The following is a 25,117-nucleotide window of genomic DNA, read 5'->3' on the forward strand; positions in this document are numbered from 1 at the left end:
CATAAATTTTAACCACTTGACTTCCATGGAAAAGCTGAACCAAAATTTTAACAAGGAGAATAGACAGAACAATGCTTGCACAGAACACAAACACCATAGTGGTGCAAATACCATATATAAGCAGGCACATACGTTCACACACCAGCTTCTAACATCTTAAATACATTAAAACAAGGGGGAACTCCTGATTATAATAAATTGAAGTTAATACCATATGCTATAGTGGGTGGAATAACTTTCAAAAGGAGAGAAGTGATACCTGTACTTACTGTCGTTGGATCCCATGCTAATTAGGTCATCAGAATCAACATTGTGAACTATAGCTGCCTTGTATCCAGCTCTCTGTGCATTTAAAACCTGTAAGTCGTATACAGTACTTGTTATATTAATATATCAGTCTTCTACAATAAAACAAAATACTAATTTACAACATTCTAGGAGTGCAAATGACTCCACTTTCATTTAGAAATAAGGCATTTTTTCAAACAAGCAGATATTCCTAAAATAGGATGCTACTGTACTCTTTCTAAGAATGTATAAAAATCACTTCTGTGCAGGCAGGTTTCATGTTTACATAATTAGTCCTAAAATCCTTCAACTTTAAGATAAAAAACCTTTGTCATTTCTGAAAATCAAGAGGGTAACTTATTTTGATTAACCACTAGTTATCTTTAACATGACATTTAAGTCATAATCTTTGCCTTTAGATCATGCTTGGATCTCTTTAACTTGTCAGTTCACAATATCACTAATGTGTTATTATAGTAGTGCAGAATTATGACTATGGACCAGATCCTAAGGTGCAGTGCAAAGCAGCTGCATTGCTGCCAGCGTAGGGGTATAGTCATGGCATTGTAGCTCTGGCTATCCTATGCTTCACTGATATGTGGCTGCTAAAGGGCCCCTAGGGTCTGTAAACTGTCCTAAACTATGCCAAAAGATCAGCCAGAGACTGCAAAGGCTGTTTTTAAACCCCTGTGTAGAATTGCACAGTGAACTCCTGGGCTGTAATTGAGTGATCTGAGCCCATATTTATAAAAATATTTCTGATTGTCAGATCACTTGGGTTGGATATTCATTGGAGGCCCTTTACTTTATCCACCATTCAAGGTGACAGTGTTGTACTTTTATCTCTGGGTAATATCATCTGCAAGCATATATTAAACTGCCATCTTTATGCTGATACCTCAGATCTACCTCCCTACTCCAGGCCTGTTGTCTCCTGCCCAGACTAAAATCTTGGCCTGTCTCTGACACTTCCTTGAGGATATCTAGCCACCAGCTCAAGCTAAACATGGCTAAAACACAGCTCCTAATCTTCCTGCCCATGCCCTCCCTCCTACTCTTTTCTCAATCACTCTGGACATCAGGCACCATCCTGCCTGTTCTTCAGGTACGCATCTGAGTATCATGTTCAAATTGGTGCTTACATCTGGTTTATATCTAAATCTTGCTCATTGTTTCTGTGTAATATCTAAGATGCAGAATACAAAGTACATCCATCCATGCAGCCAAAATTCTTTTCTCGTTTACTGCAACATCCTTCTCTCTGGACTTGACAAATGCAATCTTTCCCTACTTGTATCCATTCAGAATGTTGCTGCTAAGATGTCTGCCCCATGCCTGTCACTTCATCATGTCACCCCTCCCTTTAAATCCCTCCACTGGCTCCATATTCTTTATTAAATCAAACATAAGCTGCTTGTAGTTACTTTTAAGACCCTTCATAGTCAATCCTCATGCTATCAGTTGTCTCTTATTTACTATTGAGCTGTCAGTGCTCGCCTGCAATTGGCCCATGATGCTATCCTTCACTGCCCACTTGTTAAATTTTCAAACACACACCTCAGTGCTTTTTCTCATGCTGCCCTTGCTATTGGGCAGTGTTCCCCATAAATATCCACAACTTTTATCCATTATTCAAATCTCTCTTCAAGTCTCCTTTGCTGTGATGCTAACAAAGCCCTTGACAAGTTAGGTTGCTAGTGTACAGAGACCACTGCCTATCATGAGGACCAATACTGTCTCATTGTTGTTATACTCCATCTATATCATCTGTCGCCTGTCTTATCATTAGATTGTAAGCCTCTTGGGATAGAAAGTCATCTTGGTCTGCATTTGTACAGCATCTAGCACAATGAGGTGAATGGGGCCCCTGGATGCTATGGTAATACAAATAATAAATCATCCTCCCAGTCATTAAGAGCTAGACATGTGGCTCCTTCTGGGAAGTGTGCCATCACCACTTTCAAGCTGGCTATAGGGGCCAACGGAGTAGCATCAGGTGCTCTCCACCTTCACACTGGACTGAGCTAGCATCTCACGTGGGAAACAATTATAATACAAACTTTTGGCCAGCCCACTATAATTTGTCAAGCAGGATTTAATATGAACACTTGTATTTATGTGATGGGTAAATGCAGTGGCTACATCAATTTACCAGCAGTTACTGTCCCACACCATTGCTTTCCAGATACTCCTGTTGTTGCAGCCTGTCCCTGTACTCACAACATCTCACATACTATGGTGTGATACCAATTCTCATTAAAAAAGTCAATATTTGCCAACTACTGTAACACTTCTAAAATTCTATAAGCAGGCCTGCACATACATACATAGCAGATTTAATGGTTACTGTTTGATCCTCTAAAAGATTTCTAGTCAGATTTTAAACATAGTGGGCCAAATTCTTTAGTCCTTTCTCTTGTTATCTATCCATCTATCCACAACTGGCAACTGTGAATTACAGATCTACAGTTCCATCTCAGAGTTATTCTGATTACGGCTTATGGTTCAAGCTACAAGAGCAAAGTTAAAGTGTTTTGGACAGTCATCACTCTGGAGATGGAATTAGTCCAATATAAAGTTAGTAATTTTTTTTAATCACGATTAACTCAAAAAAATTAATCACGTGAGTCAACTGCAAGTAACCGACAGCCCTAATTATACTAATTTCACTTATAACAATAGAATACCAATTGAAATTTATTAGATATATTTGGATGTTTTTCTACATTTTCAATATTGATTTCAATTTCAACACAGAATACAAAGTGCACAGTGCTCACTTTATATTTTTGATTACAAATATATGCACTGTAAAAATGATAAACAAAAGAACTAGTCTTTTTCAATTCACTTCATACAAGTAATGAAGTGCAATCTCTTTATCGTGAAAGCGCAACTTACAAATGTAGGTTTTTGTTTTGAGGTTTTTTTGGTTACAGAACTGCACTCAAAAACAAAACAGTCTAAAAATTTAGAGCCTACAAGTCCACTCAGTCCTACTTCTTTTTCTGCCAATCGCTATGACAAACTAGTTTGTTTACATGGACGGGAGATACTGCTGCCTGCTTCTTGTTTACAATGTCACCTGAAAGTGAGAACAGGCATTCACATGGCACTGTTGTAGCTGGCGTAGCAAGATATTTATGTGCCAGATGCGTTAAAGATTCCTATGTCCCTTCATGCTTCAACCACCATTCCAGAGGACACGCTTCCATACAAATTCTACATTTGTAATTTCAACTTTCATGATAGATTTCACTACAGTACTTGTATGAGGTGAATTACAAATATTTGCACTGTAAAAAACAAACATTTTTCAATCAAAAATAAATATAAAGTAAGCACTGTACGCTTTGTATTCTGTGTTGTGAAGGAAATTAATATATTTGAAAAGGTAGTAAATATCCAAAAATATTTAAAATAAATGGTATTCTATTGTTTAACCGCGCACTTAATCTTTTTAATCGCTTGACAGCCTAAATATAATACATATAGTACTTGGATCAAAATTTTAAAAATTGCTTGCTTGCTTCCTTCCCTTTCCATTTTCCTGCCCAATGAAAAGCAGCCCCTTTTCGGCCACCAAGGAAGCAGTAGTTTCCCTTGGGTTGCCAGAGTGGTGATAACTGCTCCCTAAGCTGCCATTGTGAAGCAATAGCTTCATTCAGTCATGACAGCAGCAATCTAATAGGGATGAGCTGCTTCTCGTTCGGTAGGATTTGATAATTCAGTGGTGTGAATTTGATCTCTTGCATTATCACTGTTTATTGCATGGTTTCCAGTGTGTTCCATGCATCATCCTAGCTAAATATGGGCTTAATAAAAGTATATTGATGCTACATTCTTCATAAGGATGTAGCCTATGTATCCCATTGTCAGGTAATCCTTACGCTTATAACATACATGCTGGCCAGTTAATGTTGAAGACAGGGACTTTTCCAGCAGACTAATAGCTGCTGCAGCAGCTACATACTGCATAGAGCTGTTCAAAGCTTTCTGTGTTTTTGAAGGAAGCACATTTGGTCTAGAGTCAAGACCTGTATCCTCAAAACTAGAAAAAAAATAGTCAGATTTCACATCCCAAGGGACTGAAATCATGGTGTGGAAGGTGTTAATGATCTTAGCTTTCCAATTTTACATTAGTACTTCTAAAAACCACAGTCCCCAGGTCAAGCTTGAAAACTGAGACCTTCATGGTATAGCTGTGCAATGGCCTTGTGGATAAAGATGACTTCAAAGTGAAGAACAAAATAAAGAGATGGAAAGGACATTAAAAAAGACTTGCCAAAAACATCACTCACCAAAATGGCATAAAGGACAAAGCCAAAGAGGGAGTGTTCATCAAGTTATTTGCACTCTTTACTTTGTCTACGGTAGCACTTGTTCTCAATCTTGATCATCCACATGTCTCTATGATAAAAATGATTACATGGGGTGGGAGAGGTATCCTTTTATTGGACCAACCTCTGCTGCTGAGAGAAGCTTTTGAGCTTTGTATAAGCTCAAGCTTGTCTCCCTCAACAACAGAAGTTGGTCCAATAAAGATATTACCTCACCTACCTTGTGTCTCTAATATCCTGGTACTAACATTGCTACAACACTGCATACAATTATCAGTTATTAGTCATCCATGGAGAAAAATTACTTATTGTGAGACTTAAACATTTCTTTAACATGCCGTATTGGAAAAAGTGGTCCACTACACAGAATATTTTCTTCAGCAAAGGTAGCAAATAAATTCACATCACGCTAAATTTTTAATTCTTCATCTCTGTCCATGTGGCTAAAATTACATATCATTTTGAATAATTTTTGTAGACACTGTCAAACTGTTGGTTAAAACTTCAATTTGAATGCAAATTCCTCTTTTTAGAATAAAAGCTTTAAAATTTTCAAAAGTATTGAGGGCACTTGGGGTCCTAAATCCTACTGACTTTCAGTAGAACTTAGCTCCTGAGTCAATTAAACATACTTAAACATTTTACCCTGAACCTCTCAAAGGATGAATGCAGTTAGTGGCCATCCGATGTAAAATCAGAACCGCCTTTTCAATGTTTTTTTTACTTCGTTCTGTTCCGGTAAAATTTTAATTCCTAACTTATTGTCCAAACAAGGCAGTATTGAATAGCACAATGTAAAACAAGGCAGTATTGAATAGTACAATGTAAAGTGAAAATGAAATTGTCTAGTCTTTCTTTGTTGAAGCCAGGAAAAGTGCAAGAATTAAACAAAGCCACAAACACTAAAGTAAACTTTACGACATTCTTTCAATTTTAATCTAAGCAGGAGTTCCCAAACTGTAGTACATCCACTGTGATATATGAGCTTGATGTTTCATCAATTCACTTCACAACAATTTAAAGGTGATACGTGAACCAATAAAGTTTGGAAACTGCTGGAAGGTGTTATTTTCAACGTAGATGTGGACATTTGTCTCTTATTATAGGACTTTTAAGTAGACAGCATTCCTTTAAAATCAAAGGTACATGTGTTTACAGAATCTTTAGCAGACAGCATAAAACTCAAGACATTCAGGAGTTTGATTAACATACAGACTACCCTACATGGGGAGTACAAAAAAGGAAAGCTCTCCCATATTTACAAACCAACCCACGTGTCAAAAAATTCTATTACAGTTTAAAAAAAGTAACAGCTGTTCTTTTTAAGATTACAAGTTGCCAATATAATCTAATTCTCTTTATAAGAGCTTTTTGTGAAAGCTTACAAAATGCACTACCACCAAACATATGGTTTGAAGAGGAAATGAAAGGACTCCCCTAGGAGAAGGAAGATTAATGAATAACAAAACATGCAAAGCAACCCACACCTAAAACAAGAAATACTATCTGGAAGAGGTGTGATTAAGAGTTTCTGAGCAATATGAATAAGCATAGCTTTGGGACTAGAACATATTCTTGACAAATGTTTCAAGGAAAATTGTGTTTGGAACTTAAAATCATATGCTATTTCTGATGACTTAGTCTTTTATTCTGCATATCCACCAAAAGCTCATTCTGCTCCCACTAATGTTAATACAGATTTTTCTCACTTATGTTAGTAGGATCAGGATTAGGTCCCAAACGTATGGTAAGGCTAAACTATGTATGGCCCAATTCTGCTGCCGCTATTGAAGTTAAGCAGTATATTAGACCACAAGAAATCCTATTGAAATCAATTGAGTAAGCTACTAATTCAACTTGAGTAGTGGTGGCAACACCTCTGTGATTAGTAGCTGAGACATTGGCCAATTTAGTGTTAGAGGTACTCTTTTGTCCTACCAACTCCAAGGATTGGTTCACTATGTGTATTTCACAGGAATGCACATATGGATGGATGGATGGATGGGTGCTGGCTTCAGGGTTTTGCTATCATAAATAGATGTAAGTGGAAGGATGTGTTTATGGATAGGCTGTAAGGGGAGGGAGGCATCTGCAGATGTGATGTGATATAGGTCAGGAGTGGTTCTACGCTGTCCCAAAAAACACTGGGGTTCAGTTTCTGCTCCTGGTATCCTGTGTTTTTCCAGGCCAGCAGAGCCAACTCACTAAGAAGGGATTGCATTGCTCAGCAGGGTCACTTCTAACAGAATAAGGAATTACATTCTGCCTTCTTTGGCCACAAGGATAATATTGATCATGAGGCAGGACCCTGAGAGTATGAGGCAGAAAAAAAAAAAAAGAAATCCTCAAGACTCCTTCATGGATTTAGAAGGCTCCTCCATGGAGGATAGGAAATAGTAAGCTAAGTGTGCTCTTACGTGTCACATGCAACTCCATCTGTCCATTCTGTTTTGAACCAGAAGTGAATGTTTACCTCAGTGCATTAGTCTCTTTTAACTAAGAATTTTCTATATTTCCCTCCCAAGTTTTAGCTATTTTGAAACTGAATAGTTTTAAATCAATTTATTAATTCCCTCTCCCCTACACATTCCAATGGAACAACAATCCATTGTGTATATTTACAAGATGCAGAAAAACTCAACCTAGTCAGAGGAGAGCAAAGTTTGAACTGAAATAAGGTTCAATTATTTAAAAAGCTATGCTTTTTATGGAACTGAGAGATCTGACCCTTAATCCTGCTATTTTGCTACATCCTTCTCCCCTGTCATTTAGGCTTTTTCATTTCTCCATCAGATGTTGGCTTTAGCCCATATGCTATATTTCTCTATGCCTTTTTCTCTACTCCGTCTATATTAATATAATTACTGATATATAACATTGATCCTAGTTTCCATTTCAAAAAATTTCTTTTCCACTCTCCACATGCCAGCATTCTGTCTTATATAGCATATACAATATTACATAAATACAGACTGCTGTCATAGTTTTGGTTTAATTATGTCCAGGATGACCAGAGACAAGGGTAAAAACTGAGATGGGTGGTGGGGGTTAACAGATGCCTATATAAGACAGCCCTGAATATCTGGACTGTCCCTATAAAAAAAGGGACATCTGGTCACCCTAATTATGTCCCATTGTATCTTCCCCACAGATGACCAAATCAAACCAACTAGGTTACACCAATACTAAAGCTTCCCAGTCAAAGCCTTAAAAATCCTATTTCCACTTTATTGACGAATGCTTATATATACACAATATAAAGAACTGCATTCTTTACATAACACAGACAAAGAAATTACAGTATGTGAAGGCCATGTAAAGACACAATACAGTTTGTATGAAACCAAACTAGTCTCTGGGTCATGTAACAAATCCTCAATGTGCAAAGTGTATATATTGATGTTCAGATCAGTTGATATTTTGGGGAGAGTTCATATGGATGCCATTGAGGTAACTTGTTTCAAACCCTAGAGGATGAAGCTTGGCTTCTGATAACCTACAGAAGATATTACAAAAGTAGTGGATTAATTCAAATGAAACCAGTCAAAGTAATAAAGTACTCTCAAACCAGTCAAAGTAATAAAAATCAGCTCAATCAAATGCCAGAATGAATGAATAAATCTGAGCAAAATGACTGTTAAAACTAAGAATTTACTAGCAAATTTTATTGCTTCGTTATACCTACAAGCTGTTGAGATTTCCTGAAACATTAATAACTTATCTCTAAAATGAAGTTTTAAAAAAAGCAGATAATGAAAATTGGGTTTCAGGACTGAAGGATGTGGGATATGCATGAAGCAGTTATTCAATGTGCTTGCTTGTTGCACAGAAAAGAAGACCTAGAAGGGGAACCGCATCAAAATATTCATATTGGGCTTGATCCAAAGTGTACTCAAGTCAGAGGAAAGACTCCCATTGACTTCAATGCCTGTTGAATCCGGCTCACTGTACGTCAAAGTTAGAGCTGTCAAAGTAGCTTTTACACTTCTGTTAGGTGCCTTTTTAGCTTTCTTAATACATGGAGATGCTGACAAACTGCACTGCTGCAGAATGGTGGGAAGACAAAGGCTTACATTTCTTCCAAGTACTTTCACCAAGTAAATGGTGCTCTTATTTGGTGCAATAAGTGCATTTGCTTATAAGTACTGGGTATTTGGTGGAAGGAGCTGCTTTTACCATGGAAAGATAAGGTTGTTATGGCCTGCTCCTGACAAGGGCTGAGCACCCTCCAACCCTCTTAAATCAATAAGAATTGAGGGTGCTTAGCGTCGCCTCCACTCTCTCTGACAACACTTCTAGTTTTCAAATTCACATGCAAATCTGAGCCTCCAGTTCTGAAACCCTACTCTGTCCGGATTACAGTCCTGTTCTTCGCTGGCATCAGTAGGTATCTCTGATGGTAACACAAGTCAAAACAGTGGTCTGGAATATGCATTACTTTACCCTCTGACTGGGAATTCACTGTGAAGACCAGATAAATAGCATCTCTGAGAGTGCTATGCTTTTCATTGAGAAGGAGGCAAGCTGAACCCAAATCAGCAGAAGGAAATTCCTGGAAAGGAACTGAGTGTTCTGATACTGTAAAAAATCCCACTGAGGTCACAGGGCATAAAACAGCAGAATTTCTCCTACAAGGGGCTAAATTCTAACAGCAATTACACCTGTGCAAACTTGAAATAAGATCTCAATGGTGGTTCCATGGATCTTAACTGCTCTAACACACACAAATCTGGCCCTTACTCCTTAATTTGATCACTTTTCCACTGAAGTCATGGCTACTTACCTTAACAGAACTTAAATAATTCTTACTTAATTCTCTCATTTGATCATAATTACTGGGTGTATTAACCCTCACTAAAAGCTGTGTTAGGTTTTTAGAAGAAAATTCCTAGCAGGGATAGGGAACAAGTCCAGCAACATATTGGTGTGACCTGTGATGCCCAGGGCAGCTGTCACTGGAAATGCCAAGGTCAGGGCAGGCAACGAAAGGGAGAGCAGATACCCACCAGTCTTGGGAGTAACACTAAAGTTATTCTCCTCAACCAGTCACAAACTCTGCTTCTGATCCCCCACACTTGTTATCAAGAAGCAAAAAAGAAATCACAGCCCCCTTTATGCATTCCAGTTCTCTGGCTCCCATCAGCACCTAAGTCCAGTACAGTGAGAAGTTATTTTAAACTTTGCTCACATATACAAAAATGTTCTTCTGACCCCAAAGGGTCAGCCATGTAACCAGGTCAGTATAGGTTTGGACTAGGGTTACTATATATCCATATTTTCCCGGACATGTCTGGCTTTTTAGTTCTTGAATCGCCGTCCGGGAGGAATTTTTAAATATCTAAAAAAGTCCGGGATTTCGCCACATCGGTCGGGACGCCCTTTGTCCCGATATCGGGGACCGCTCACCTCACCACGCGCACCAAAGTCCTGGGGCTGGCGGCGCTTCCTGGGGCAGCTCCCGGCGCCCGCCCGCTGGCAGAAGCCTGCAGTGTGGGTGGCCCCTGGGCACAGAAGCGGAGGGGGTCTCTGCATGCTGCACCAGCTCCCTCCTGCCCAATCAGAGCTGTGGGGGCGGGGCTTGCAGGCAGTGGCAGCAGGCAGAGAGCCCTCCGCGTCCCCTACCCCCTCCCCGACCTGACCCAACCCTAGGTAGGAGCCAGAGGGACCTGCCCGATGCTTCCTGGAAGCCACCCCAGGTAAGCACTGCCAGGACTCCCCACCTCGCCCCCCCGGCAGGTCCCTCTGGCTCTTAGGGTCGGGTCGGGTCGGGGTGGGGGGGGTGGAGGGCTCTCTGAGCACTGCTGGTGCATGCAAGCCCTGCTCTGTGGCTCCGGCAGCTCCCATTGGCGCTTTTCCCGGCCAATGGGAGCCACAGACTTCGCGTTTGTCGCGGTCACAGCACGTAGACACCCCTTGGCTGCCCCGATCCTAGGACCCAGAAGGACCTGCAGCAGGAGGGGTGAGTAGGCGAGTGGTGAGCCAGCAGAGGGTGTGGGGGTGTGTGAAAAGGCCAGTGGCGGGCAGCAAGGGTTGAAGAGGCGAGCAGCGAGGGAGCCAGCAGCGGGCAGGACGGTGAGGAGGTGGGCAGCGGGCGGGGAGAGTGAGGCGGTGGGCGGCGAGACAGAGGCAGGCATTGAAAAGGGTTGAAAAGGCCAGCGGCAGACAGCGGGGGTTGAAGAGGCGAGCGAGCCAGCGGCAGGTGGGGGTTCTTGGGGTGGGCATCGGGGTTTCTGGCAGGGGAGTGAGGAGATGAATGGCAGGTGGGATGAGGCGAATGGTGGGTGGAGGACAGAGGAGGGACACAGCAAGCCAGCGGCGAGCCAAGGGGTGAGGAGGGGTGCAGTGGCGGGGCCAAGTGGGGAGGGGGAAGGACATGAGGCAGCATGGGGGTGGAGCGTGGGAGGAGCGGGGGTGGGGTCGAGAGCACCCCAATGTGTCCCGATATTTTACTGTTGTGATCTGGTCACCCTATATGTACATTCCCAGCCATGTCCCCTATATCAGCAGCCCAGAGTGGGGTGACTTAAGATCCACTTCCAGGACTCTGCCAGCCAAGGAAGAGGAATCCCTCAGCTGCTAAACTGGCTGCTTCACTAGCACAAAGTGGCCTGAACATGCAGCAGAATTGGGCCCCATATTTAAACATTATTAAGTTGTCTCATTTTTCCTTAGTGGCGATAGTGCAACGTCGACAATTTCAGTGTCTTTTCTGAGTTCGTATCGGGTGCACGGTAGTGTTTCCTCAAGAGCTCGTTATTTAATATTTTATTTTACTACCCCCAAACACAACGCCAAAATGAAAGTGTAAGTTCACTGCAGAACTAAAGACAAAATTCCCATGTTTTTGAAGCGGTAGAGAAGAATGGGAAGCTGAGTGCTTGGTATGTAGACCTGGTACTTACGTCTCTGTGAAAAATGAAGGTGCTAATGATTTAAAAACTCATGTGGACTCAGACAAGCACAAAAAAGCAGTTCGAGGAGAGAGCTCATCAACAAAATTGACAGATTATTTTGTAAAACCAGGCAGCAAATCAGAGAATGCTGTGACTGCAGCAGAAGGTGCTTTTGCATTCCACACCATTAAGCATCATAATAGTTTTAAGTCAATGGATTGCACATCTGTCTTGTTGAAGAAGACATTCCCTGATTCTGAAGTAGCATGGAAATTTTCAAGTGCTAGAACCAAGACAGAAGCAATTGTTATCTCTGTGCTTGCACTGCATTCTGTTGATGTTGTTCTGAAAACGTTTGAAGAAATTGACATAGCTTACTGTCGAGTTGCTACAGACGGAAGCAATCACGGTTCAGTGAAAATACTTCCAGTAATTATTCAGTATTTCGACTGGAAGAATGGGGGTTTGCAGTCAAAATTGATTGTGGTCCAGAACACACCTAATGAGAATGCCGATACGATTGCTCATTATGTAAAAGAAATGCTTTAAAAAAATGGTTTGTTCGAGAAGTGTATTGCATTTACAGGTGACAACTGCAATACAATATTTGGAGGACTCCGGCATGATGAAGATGGAAAGAATGTGTTTGCAAACTTAAAGAAGTTGTTGCAGAAGAGAACATTAATTGGTGTGGGTTGCCCAGCACACATTTTGAACAACTGTGTTCACCATCCAGCAGAAACAATGAACGCTGACACTGAGAACATTATTTTTAAAATTTACCAGTACTTTCATATCTACACTGTCCGAACTGAGTGGCTGAAGGAGTACTGTGAGTTTCTTGATGTTGAATACAGAAAGCTGCTTTCTCATAGCAAGACAAGATGGCTGTCATTATCTCCAGGCATTACAAGGCTGATACAGATGTTTCCGGCCTTGAAGTCATTCTTTCCGTCACAGGACAAACCACCCACAGTGCTTAAGACATTTTTTTGAGTATGAATTAAGTGAGATTTACCTCTGGCACATGCATTCACTCATGAGTGTATTCCAAACTTACATCCAAGAAATCGAAAGGGAAAGCAATTCTGTTGTGGAAGTGCTGAAAAGTTTGAACTCGGTTCACACTATCCTTCTTGAACGCAAGACTCACAACTTTATGTCCCTGAAAGGTAAGGGACTACTGGCACAAAAGCGCATGGAAGGAATTGATGAAGAGTGTGACAAATTCTGTGCTGAAGTAGATAATATGTATAGCAGATGCTTAGAATATTTGGAGAAGTGGCTTAGACCCCTGGAAGACTTCTCTTGTTTCAAGTGGATTACCCTGAATGAGACACTGAATTGGAGTGATGTGGAACCTTGTATCAAGTTCCTGATCGATAAGATAGTACAAATTGATGATGTGAAGTGTTTTGATCAGGTCAGCAACCTGAAGAAGTTTACAGAAAGTTGCAACAGTGATGAAGAGTTCAGTAATTTGCTAGCACACCAGGAGTGGACCAAATATTTTGAGAAATCCAAAAACATTGAGTGTCATTCAGAACTGTTAAAGATTGCACAGTTCTTCTTTGCTATTCCTTCTCACAATGCAAATGTAGAGTGAATGTTTTCACTGATGCAAAGCCAGTGGACAAAGGAAAGGAACAACTTGAATGTTGAGTTGTTGAAAGGAATTCTACTTGTACAGTACAACTTTAGACAAACTTCTTGTAAAGACTTTCATGCCTTCTTAAAGAGCAATCAACCACTGCTGAGAAAAATGCGATCTACAGAGAAGTATGTGTGGGCACATGAGGAGAAAGAAAACTGAAGAACTGGTGAAAGGAAAGGACTCACTACATATAAAGAAGTACAGTAAACTTTAAATAATTAAACTTCACTTTTGAGGCCATATCACTTTCTTATATATACTCAATATAGACGACATGTAGCGCACAGCATATATAACAGTATAACACCACATTAATACAACACGACTTGGTAGATACCAGTGCAAATACCTCCCCCCGTGGAATGTCCTCTTTTTTGAATGTTCAAATATGGTAACCCTAGTTTGGACCTTACCCAAAATACCACACTGCCAGTCAATCCGTCCGTGTCTAAAACTAAAGGTTTATTATAAAGGAAAAGGAAAGAACAAGAAGAGAGATGGTAAAACAGTTACATACATACAAAGACTTCAAAGTGCATATATCAGGTTCCTAGCAGTACTGGTGAGTTTGCTGACTTGAAAGTCCCTCTGGAATACATCCACAGCTTGGGTGGGTAATTCAGTCCTTTGTTCAGAGCTTCAGTTTGTAGCAAAGTTCCTCCAGAGGTAAGAAGCAGAACTGAAGACAAAATGGAGAAGATCCAGTTGTCTTTTATAGTCTTTTGCCATGCAGCCTATGCTTCCTTCGTTTGAAACACAAGCTGTCCAGCACATGGCTTGAAAGCCTCAGAGTTCTGTCCACAGGCACGTCCCTGCATGCCTTGCTGAGTCATAAGGTGTATCTGCCTTCTCTCAGTGGATCAATTGTGTAGCTGATGGCTCTCCATGGGCCATCAAGCAGGCTAGACAGTGCTGATGCCAAACTGTCTGGGGGTGTCACTCAGAAGCATAGCACAAGTTTTGAAACAGACATATATACATATCTCTGACCTATAATGCAAAGGTGATACAGACACATAAATGAGATTATCACATCTGGCAAATTAGGCCATGTAAGGTATCTGCAAAAATGTTATATCTGGCATAACTCATTACAATTTTACAATATTTATATTCATAATATCCTCAATTGTCCCCCAGATTCCATACAGCGTCACGGTTGGTATCTATTTTGGAGTATATAAAATAAGAGCACAGCCACATTAGCAAAGGTTAGTGAATTTATCTCTTTAAACCACCTACACATAGTAATAGTTCACTCAATTCAATGGTGCATTTAAATTTCTCTGATCTCAACAATCATGTTACTCTTCTTCTCAGCTATTCTACTGGCTCCAAGTACACCTTAAAAGTAGGTTACAATGATTACTGCTGGCTTTTAAAGCCCAGTAGAACCTCTTTAATTTGCACTGACTGGGAGACCCATTGCAAATGAGTGAATTGGGAGAATTAGTAAGGAAAAGAACCATGTAGTTTGACAACTGTAGTTTATTTTCACTTACTCATAATACCCAACATCCAGTTTAAACGCATATTTTGTAAATAAATTTGATATACGAAACCATACGGCTGCCTCTGCTATGACACCTCTAAGAGGGGAAAGCCTGCCAATTTTTTTTTTAGCAGATTATAAAATAGATTACAGAAGCACTGCAGCCCTTCAGTTCCTTCATCATTCATGTTTGTTCCTTTCTTGCCCCCTCACTTGTCTTATTAGTAATAAAATATATCTGGAGGATGTCCCGGATATAAGAGGCTAAATACAGAGACTAATATACACAAGTGCTGAGGGAGTCAAAAATGGTCATTTCAATCTTCCATCCCTTTCCTGTGTATATATTTATGAATCCCTTAAATTTAGGCCATTAGTATTTTAGGGACTTTTGCAGCAGGGTAGCTACATCAATGTGGGGTAAACTGCACCAGTGCTAGCTCACTTTGCACCAATGCATCACATCTACAGGTATGTTTACACTGCCCACGTTACAGCCGCGGCAGCGCTGTGATGTGGGCAGTCTAGACGCGCTTTATCACCAGGGCAGAGCTCTCCTGGTGATTTTAAAAAAACCCACCCGAACAAATGGTGGTAGCTTTATTGCCTGGAGCGTGGCTCCTGGCAATAAAACGCTGTCTATACTGGTGCTTTTCAGCGCTAAAACGTTTGTTGCTCGGGGGGGTGTTTTTCACACCCCTGAATGACTAAAGTTTTAGCGTTGAAAGTGGCAACGTAGACCCAGCCTAAACTGGGGAGTTATACCAGCATAATTACACCAGTGCAAAAATCCCTATCATAAGAAAGGGCAGGCATGCCTACAACTCACAACCGCTTACCAATACAGCAGTGTGCATGAAGGGGAAATGTATATGACAATTGTGCATGCACATGGGTTAACTCACCACTACAGCTTTTAGAGATACATTTTTGAGCACTCAACTATCTACTGTGTATGAAATCTAAAATATGCTGAAATCTGTTTTACAACATCAATGTCAATACAAATTATGAAAAGTTTCAAGGATATTAACTCTAGCCAAGAGCAAATGAATTTATACTTCAATGAAAAATCCTGCCATTGACTCAGTATGTACTATGTAATGTATTTTGCAATAAACTTGACACAAATTTGTTCCCATTTGATTTAATTTAATGAAGGAACTGTCCAAAATGTAAATGGAGTGGGGGCTGAGGGGGAGAAGAGGGCATTCTTTTTATTTTGTTTCCTAACTACCTGAGTAGTTATTGTGCATTACTAAACTGTTGCATATCATACCAAAGGTGGCTGCATTTCAGTGGCAGAAGAATGAATGCATATGTATAATACATACTATACATTACTGACTTAAATCAAAGTGCTTTGGAAGCCTTGAGGATGCAGTATCATACCTAAAACTTTAGTCCTACATTCCTGTTATAAACAACTACAGCCTGAAAAGCACTGGAGATTGCTGAATACATGGTCAGTGCTGAAGAAATTAATAATGTTGTACTTCTAGAATTTAAAAAAGAGCATTCACAGACGCCTAGTTAACCCTGTCTACATACAGGTACAATTTTACAAGTCACTTGGAGGCATTAGGGCAGTTTTGCACTGTTCCACTACTGTGAAGCTCCCATGAAGCTGCCTTACTTGGATACAAAACAACACCCCTGAGTAGAGACATCATGTGCTACACAGCCATTGTAGTGGCTCCTACACCACATCCCTTCTCCTTCCAGTCATCACTTGGGGCAGGTCTAGGGACCAAGGGCATGACTACTGTTCTCCTGTGAACAGCTGCTGGAACAATCCTTTGGGTCTGATGTCAGTCAGAACAAATTACAGTAGACAGGAGGCTGCTCTAATTTGTGTCTGCAGGCTGGACTGACATAGAACAGCCCCAGAATTGGGGTCTTGTCAAAAAAACACTGTTTTCTCCTCTTCTGCATGTTGCACCAAGCACTTCTTGGCCATGGTTGAGGATCTGGCCAGTACGTGGGTTTGACACTCTGAAGGACTTGAGTTCCATAAAACAATGAAACGTTTATTCTCAACTACCTGTAGTTCTTCCTTTTGAATTATATACTTTAGTTAGAAATTATTCCAATTATAATTCAAGACAAATTACTAAAACATGAGAAATACCCTTCATTTTAATTATTTCAGAACTTCACAAACTGGAATACACAACCGAATGTAAAATGTTCATAAATATAGGCATTGGTGGGTGTTTACAGACACAATGATTTTTTGACCAGTGGCATGTCCTAGCCAGAAAGTCAGCTGGACATATCATTCAGCTCACATATGTCACATAACGGTACAAACTGCTGCAATATGTACTTGTAAGGCACGTTGCTGGACAGTATGTAATGTGTGCTGGCAGAAGTCATGACTGGTTAGGATGTAAGAAATGGAGGACAGATCCTCTGCTAGTGAGTCTAGCCCTGTGTGTGTTTGTTACCAAACTACTGATCATGTTATCTGTGCTTGGTAAAGAAATGTATATGAAATCCATTTTGCCATGGACATTAACAGCAAGCTACATGAGAGATTAAGTATATTTAAGGAGAAATTACAGAGGGGCAAGAATGGATTAAACACTGACCAAAGAAGTGATCCTGTAATCCCTTTGTGTCAAACTTCCACTGACTGTGAGGAACTCACTGCTTCTGTTTGTTTTGACAAATCTGTGTGTGTAAGATTGTAACAGTTAACAGTCCTATGCTTTTGACTAGTAAACAACCTAGTTATGTGTGCCTTCTACATGCTGGAGTCCTATCTCTATTTGAAAGGTTTACTATAATTCATTAATCTCTTACATCAACCTGGGTCAAATGTCAAAAGAGAAATGACATTGTTTAGCATCAAAGTTATGGGAAAGTTGAGATTTTGATGTGAAACCAGGTGAAATTTAGTGGTTTCAACTCTGCTGGACTGTGAAGTTGCTAGAAAGGGTACAAGCCCAAGTTAATCAAAACAACCACAAGCACATACTTCTTTCTTTGTGTCTTAAGGCCTGGGTGGGGACTTAGAACTGGGTTCAGTTCCCGACTCTGCCACAGACATGCCTCTGACTTTAGGTAAGGCACTTACCCTATCTGTGCCTGTTTTTTCCCCCCATCTGTAGAATGCTGATAGTAATATTTTTCCATTCTTCCCAATGATATTAAGGCTAAATTAAATGTATGTGAGGTGTTCAGGCACCATGGTGATGGGTGGGGCATGTAAGTACATAGGTACTTGTTAACTGTGGAGAGTTTTATCCATATCCATGTAACATTATCTGTGAATGCATTACTTGCATAAGTACTTTATTTTTGTGTTGTGATAGGTGTGCAAATCTTGCTTGTGTAAAATTAAATTTAAAAAATGGATTGTTCACAAACAAGGGCAGTTTATTGCTCCAGGAGGGACAAATACATACACAAATATTTCAATATATAAATAGATCATATTTAGCCTAGGATTCCTCTGGTCAACATCCTGATAGAGATCAGCCTTAGACTCAGATTCCTACTATTTGTTCCCACCCCTGAACTTGAATTTCGCAACTTCAGGTCAAGAGCTCCTTGTACTCCAACAGCCTTTCCTGGTGTTCTTTAGACTGCATCTGGACAGCTGTTATAGTTCTGCAGAATTCCCAGCAGACTTATAGTCAGATAGCAGCTCTAGCGCTCCCTCCTCCTCTTTCACAGTTGCTTTATGGTAGCTTAGCAACAAAGGATTTTCCCGTGAAGGTCTTGAGACTGCTCCATGACTTTCCTGAATCCATCTGACCAGGTACATCTATATTAGGTTAAACTACAGAGAAGCTAGAATGTCATAGTAACTGTCACAACCTTTGATTCCATTACCTATTCAATGATAGGACACATTAAAAAAAAAAACTAAGTGTGAAATGCACAAATGTGTAGCATGAAAATTAAACATCAGTTAATTGAGTTTTTTGTCATATTGAAGGAAAGCAACTGGAATCTGCTAAAATTCACTGTCAGCAAACCTGAGCCTGAACTATGGCTCCTAGAACTAGTGATGTGCTGGTGGGAGAGGTGACTGCCCATAGTATCCAAGTCACAGTGGAAGAAGGTATTATGCTTTAAACCACAGATGTGAGTAATACAGATACAGTACACTGCAAAACGATCTCCCCCCACATACACAATGCACTTTTTTTGTGACACTCCCCCTTCAATCTGATCTTGTAATCAAAAACCACCCTCAATTATTCCAGTGAATTAGGCCCCAAACAGAAAGGCTCTAGTTACAAGTGACAGACAGCGAAGGTATTAGGGACTTAAAACAAAAGAGAATTACATGTGTGTGGGCAGGACACAGTATGGTTGGACACTGGACAGAAATCCATAAGGAAACTTGAAATGTCAACCTGCATCAAGATCACAGTGTACTGTTATAGTAAACTGGCATTCTTTGGAAAACAAGAAAGAGAGGGGACTTTACTGCGGTATTAAACTCTTAAGAGGACAGAAGATGGATGTTCAAGGGCTATTTGAACAAGTGTTAAATACAAGAAAAAAAGGGATATTGCTAGGCACAAAACAAATTAAGATGGAATTCTTTACTCAGAGGAAACATAATGTATGAAATAAACTACCTTTATTAAGGCAAGGGGAAAGAGGTACTAATATGTTAGGCATTTAGCAATTATGAAATGTTTCACAGATTTGCTAGTGCAAAATCATAAAAAATCAAAATGCATCAGAAATATAACAATTAGATTGTTGTGGGGAGGCTGCAGGGGCTGTTGACTTCTGGAATATACATGATGGGCTGGTATGCTATGGTGAAGCACCAGACAGTCAGGAAAAGGAAGTGCTGCAGTACTTCTACCTTCATGATAGGTAGCATTGCATCCACCTCCTCAGTATGGCCTGACAGTGCATTAGTGGGTGTAGCAGATAGAGGCCAGGTTGTAAGTGAGAGGGGAGAGAGAAGCAGTGGGGAAGTAAGAGAAAAGGAGGACAAAAGGAGGAAAACGGGAAGTAAAAGAAGAAAGGGAAAGCACTATAACAATGGAGATTAAAATGCTTCCAGCCTGCATCTTTTTTCAAGAAGGATGTTGAGCAAATGATCAGTCCTGGAAAGCCCTGATTCATGCTGATTCCTCTTGACGGCTCACTACAGTGAGGTATGCATACAGTGGGAATGAAAGAGCAAAATGGCTGACCAGCAAAAAGACAAGGTGGGTGAGGTAATAGCTTTTACTGCAGCAACTTCTGTTGGTGAGAGACAAGGTTCTGAGCTTACACAGTATTCTGTAAACATAAAAGCTTGTCTTTCATTAACAGAAGTTGGTCCAGTAAAAGCTATTACCTCACCCACTTTCTAATATCATGGGACCAACACGGCTACAATAGTACTACAAAGAGCAAAATGGACTAGAAATAAAATGGAGGCTATATTAGTCTATATATTAATCACTCTTTACACACCAGCCTATCTGTATCTTGAATAATCATTTGCTTTTTATATTCCTGACTTAAACAATTATTAACCTAAATCTTGCCACACTGATTTCAATGATAGATTCTAAAAGGCAGCAAGCAGCATAGAAATGTCAACACTTTGTATGAGTTTTTCTTTAGATGACTTATATTGCGGATGTTTAGTCCTACTGTAGATCGGGAATAATGCTTGTGATATGGGAATATACAGCAGTCACAATAATCACTTCTGCTATCATCAGATGCTTAATTTCATTTTGAAGGTAATCATCTGTAAAAGGCACCTAGGCCTTGGTGAAAACAGCAGTGATGTAGTGCTGTTATACTGGGTAACAAATGTGAAAAGTTTTGCAAGAGAAAGTATAGTGATGTGTTAATTTTCTTTGTAGTGTGTGACTCTTATGCCAAATAAAGGGGGAAATACCTCCATGTACAAATAAGAGCAAAAAGTCAATCTGGACACACTCTCTTGGGAAATTAAGACTTTATCACCATGACAAGAAACCTAGGCTTAATTTACATGCAAGAGTTTTGCCCGTTTAACTAAGATTATGTCTACACAGCAGCACAGCTACAATGCTGCAACTGTGCTACTGTAGCAACATAACATAGCCTTAGTCAACATAGGTGGTGTCTATGTCTACACTATGCACTTTACAACGGCATGGCTGTGTTGCCTCTTATATTCAGCTCATATTCAAGAGATAAGCTCGAAAGCGTGTCTGGACCAACTTCTGTTAGTCAGACACAAGATTTTGATCTTGTGTTCACCTCTTCTTCAGCCAACAAAAGATATTACCTTACCCACTTTTGTCTCTCTAATATCTTGGGTTCAAGAGGGCTACAACACTGCATACAACAATTGAAAACTTTTGACATTTTTGAATTAAAATTCTAGCTTCCATTTCAAAATTATTTACTTTAAATTGGCTAAAATTTTAAAACAAAAACAGTCAAAATGCAACATTTTGAAATGATCAAAACAAAACATTTTGACTGACCAGAATGCACATTATTTCTTCGGTATATCATTTAAATGAAAAATTGAGATTGACTTTTTGTCATGATTTGGGATAGAAAAATTTTCCCAAATCTCAAATATTTTCCCAGCACAGTAAACAATTTCCCACCCCACTCAACTTCTTAGCCTTTTACAAAAATAAATATTTAACAGCAATGACTAGATATGGCATTCATTTGAAGATTGAAACAATCAGGCTGATAAAGAGGTGTGAGCCAGGAGGAGACATATGCTGGATACTAAGTTAGAGTTCACCAACTAATACAAAACCAGTCTCTCTTTTAGTATGAAGCAAAGACAACTAGATGAAGTCAGATTTGCAGATACTGTACCCCTTCTGCAGTAAGGGGATTGCAAAATGCATATAATTTTCAGTGTTATAATCATGCAGTTATATGGATGCATGGAATATTAATCCAGGCTATTATTCATAGGAGCAGAGCATTATAGTTAAGGCCAGCCTCAAGAGGGAGACATGCTCATACCCACTGAGCTGGGTTTTTGTTTTTTTTTAATTATAAATAAATAAGACTGTTCTTAATTTTGGCAGATTCCAAGGTACATCTGACAGTTGGGAAGTTGAATGTTTGAATGAATTCAAAAGATCTTAAGAATATACTGTTTTGACACAGTTAACAGCAAACAAATGTTTGCAAATAAATATAATTTTATTCTTTTAAAAAGATCAAGTGGGCATGCAAATTTGACATTTGAAAGCAGCTTAGAATCATAGAATATCAGGATTGGAAGGGACCTCAGGAGGTCATCTAGTCCAACCCTCTGCTCAAAGCAGGACCAATCCCCAACTAAATCATCCTAGCCAGGGCTTTGTCAAGCCTGACCTTAAAAACCTCAAAGGAAGGAGATGCCACCACCTCCCTAGGTAATGCATTCCAGTGCTTCACCACCCTCCTAGTGAAAAAGTTTTTCCGAATAGCCAACCTAAACCTCCCTCACTGCAACTTGAGACCATTACTCCTTGTTCTGTCATCTGCTACCACTGAGAACAGTCTAGAGCCATCCTCTTTGGAACCCCCTTTCAGGCAGTTGAAAGCAGCTATCAAATCCCCCCTCATTCTTCTCTTCTGCAGACTAAACAATCCCAGTTCCCTCAGCTTCTCCTCATAAGTCATGTGTTCCAGTCCCCTAATAATTTTTGTTGCCCTCCGCTGGACGCTTTCTAATTTTTCCACATCCTTCTTGTAGTGTGGGGCCCAAAACTGGACACAGTTTTCCAGATGAGGCCTCACCAGTGTTGAATAGAGGGGAATGATCGCTTCCACATTCATAAATCAGATCCACACTATACAGACTTACTTCATACTAAAATAGTGTTGGCAAAGATGGAAAATACAAAATTTCTTTTGCTAACCTAATTTATTCCTACTAGAGGCCTTTGCCATGGCATATGTACAGAAGATACAGGCAGAAACAGAAGGGGACAAACCCTCCAGCTGGTGTAAATTGGTATAGCTCCATTGAAGCCAACGGAACTATGCCAGTTTACACTGAGGATCTGACTCACCCATAAAATCACAGAAATAGTTTTAACTGTTGACATAGATCAGTAACCGATAGGAATGTAAAACACACAGAAGGAAAATCCATTCTGAAACTTAACAGCCTAATATTCAACTTGGCACTTCCCTTTCCTGGTACTTTTAATTGGAAATGCACTAAAAATATCTAAGTGATCTACAACTGCCCAAGTGTGAACCCACTCTAATCAGTGAAATAATTTTGAAGTGCTTCAGTTGCACATTTTAATATAAATTGAGTCTCAAAAGCAATGGAAATTTCTACAGAAGCATATCGCAACTGCTTTCTGACACAGTAGATCTGCCCCAGGATTCCATACCATACTTGGCAGAAAAAGCTACTTGGTAATACGGGCTAAGAAGGCTGCTCTTTATCTGGCCTCATCTCCAGTTTTGAGCAACATGTCAAAACATTCAAAGCCTGAACCTTTTAAAGTATCGAGTGCGTTCAAGGTACTCAGTTCTTCCAACTAACTCCCATTGACCTTCTGTTATTCAGGGTGCTCGAGATCCAGTACGAGGTCAATGGTAAGTTGAAGGAGACAAGTTCAATTTTCAGAAAACCGCAGAATCCTTTTCAAGAATAATGCTTTATTTATAAAATGCCATCCCCCTGAGAAAGGGAAAAGCCAAAATACAAAGCTAGGAATATGTACAGTTATTTATCATGTCTGTGCTCCCTTGTTATAGACATAAAATTAAAAAATGTGATTATAAGAATCTTAAAGTTTGAACTTTTTTTATATTACCAAGATCATGAAACAAATCTTTTTGTCATGCAGGTGGCATGTAAGACATTTCTTTAACCCCATCACTCTTGAAAACAGAGCACAAGCTTCTCTTCCCTAGAACACACAAGCCATAACTGAAGATTTTGAATTCCATTTTTAGCATTCATTCATCTCTAGAATAAATACAACTTACGAACTGAATACTGTAAATCATTCTGAAAATGCTCCCAAAACAGCTGCCAATATTCTTTGGCCATAGCTGCCCAGCAAATTCATAGAAATGCACAAAATTGTGTGTTAAGAAATGATATTGTACAAAGATTCTGAAGATAAAATGGGAAGACAGGCACACCAATATTAGTGTCCTGGAAGAGGCAAAGACCACCAGTATCGAGGCAATGATCATCCATCAGCAATTCCGCTGGACTGGTCACGTTGTCCAAATGCCAGACCACTGTCTCCCAAAACAGGTCCTGTTCTCTCAGCTGAAAGAAGGGTACTGTCACGTGGGTGGACAACGGAAGCATTATAAGGATTTACTGAAGGACAACCTAAAAAAGTGTAATATTGACATTGACACTTGGGAGACACTTGCCAAGGATTGCTTAAAATGGAGTGAAGTCCTACGTGATGGTCCCCTGCATTTTCAACTTGCTCGCAGACAAGCTGAAGAGGATAAGAGGCACAGAAGGAAGGAGAGACTGGCTTCCAGTCATGGTCAACAGACTTCTGCTGAGTCTGAAAACATCTGCCCTCATTGCACTAGAACTTGTGGTTCAAGGATTGGCCTTATTAGCCACCTGAGGACCCATAAGTCCCATGGAAGATGATCATACTCGGTAACGAGTGATTGCCCATCAAAATCAGTAATATTTCCTCATCAATAGCTGTTTCCATGTAATGTTTGAATGCCCTACACACAACTCCAGTGGACATTCTACATGCCCAAGTGCTGTATCAAACATTGCTGGTTGTTCCTGTCATTGCTGGTTAGCATGCAAAATGCACAAGGCTAGTTGTGTGTTTCTAAAGCACACCTGGCCAAATTCTGCCCTGTTACCCCCAGGTAAATCCAGAATAATTCCACTGCAATAAATGGTATTCTGGATTTCCAATGTGTAACTGAAACTGACGGCAGAATATGTGCCAACAAATAGAGTGGGGGGTATAAAACCAAATCAGTGCCTCCTTCATTAAGAGGATAACCTTACTGTACTATTTGTCATAACAATTATCTATCCTAAAGGAAACTGGCAATTGCATTTTTGCAGTCCTTGCTTCCATAGGCATCAAATCATTTGGGAGATTCACAGGCCATGATACTGGATTCCAAATAGAGAAACATCTTGTCACTTCCATTGCTAAAACTCTCTCTTCCCTCTTCAACACACTTACTAAGAAAAGGAAATGAGTAACAGCAATTTTCTTCCATTATTGCACACAACTGTGAAATTCTAAGATGAGACCTACACGATGCAGGGTCTGAAAAATCCCATATTTGTCACAGATTTTTTTTGAATGTATATTTTGTTCTTAATTCATATCATATAATTTAATCTGAATTATGAGTATGCTTAAAGAAAAGACTCCTTTAAAACTATGAAGGTAGATCAAAACAAACCTATAAATAACTCTCTTTAAAAAACAACAAAAAAAAACATCCAACGCTGGACTCCTTAAAATTGGGATAAATTGTTTAAACTGAATTT

General features: G+C 39.9%; 1 protein-coding gene across 8 annotated transcripts in view; it reads right to left on the reverse strand.

The window, feature by feature from the left end:
- RNF13 (ring finger protein 13) overlaps positions 1–25,117 on the reverse strand; it is a 104,228-nt gene that overhangs the window by 37,246 nt on the left and 41,865 nt on the right. For all 8 annotated transcript variants that reach the window (XM_037908270.2, XM_037908267.2, XM_043523168.1 and 5 more), the window contains one exon: positions 270–357. In XM_037908270.2, coding sequence (XP_037764198.1) covers positions 270–357 — 88 coding nt within the window. The remainder of the gene's footprint in view (positions 1–269; positions 358–25,117) is intronic.

This window comes from Chelonia mydas, chromosome 9, assembly GCF_015237465.2.
Source record: "Chelonia mydas isolate rCheMyd1 chromosome 9, rCheMyd1.pri.v2, whole genome shotgun sequence".
NCBI classification, from domain to species: domain Eukaryota; kingdom Metazoa; phylum Chordata; order Testudines; family Cheloniidae; genus Chelonia; species Chelonia mydas.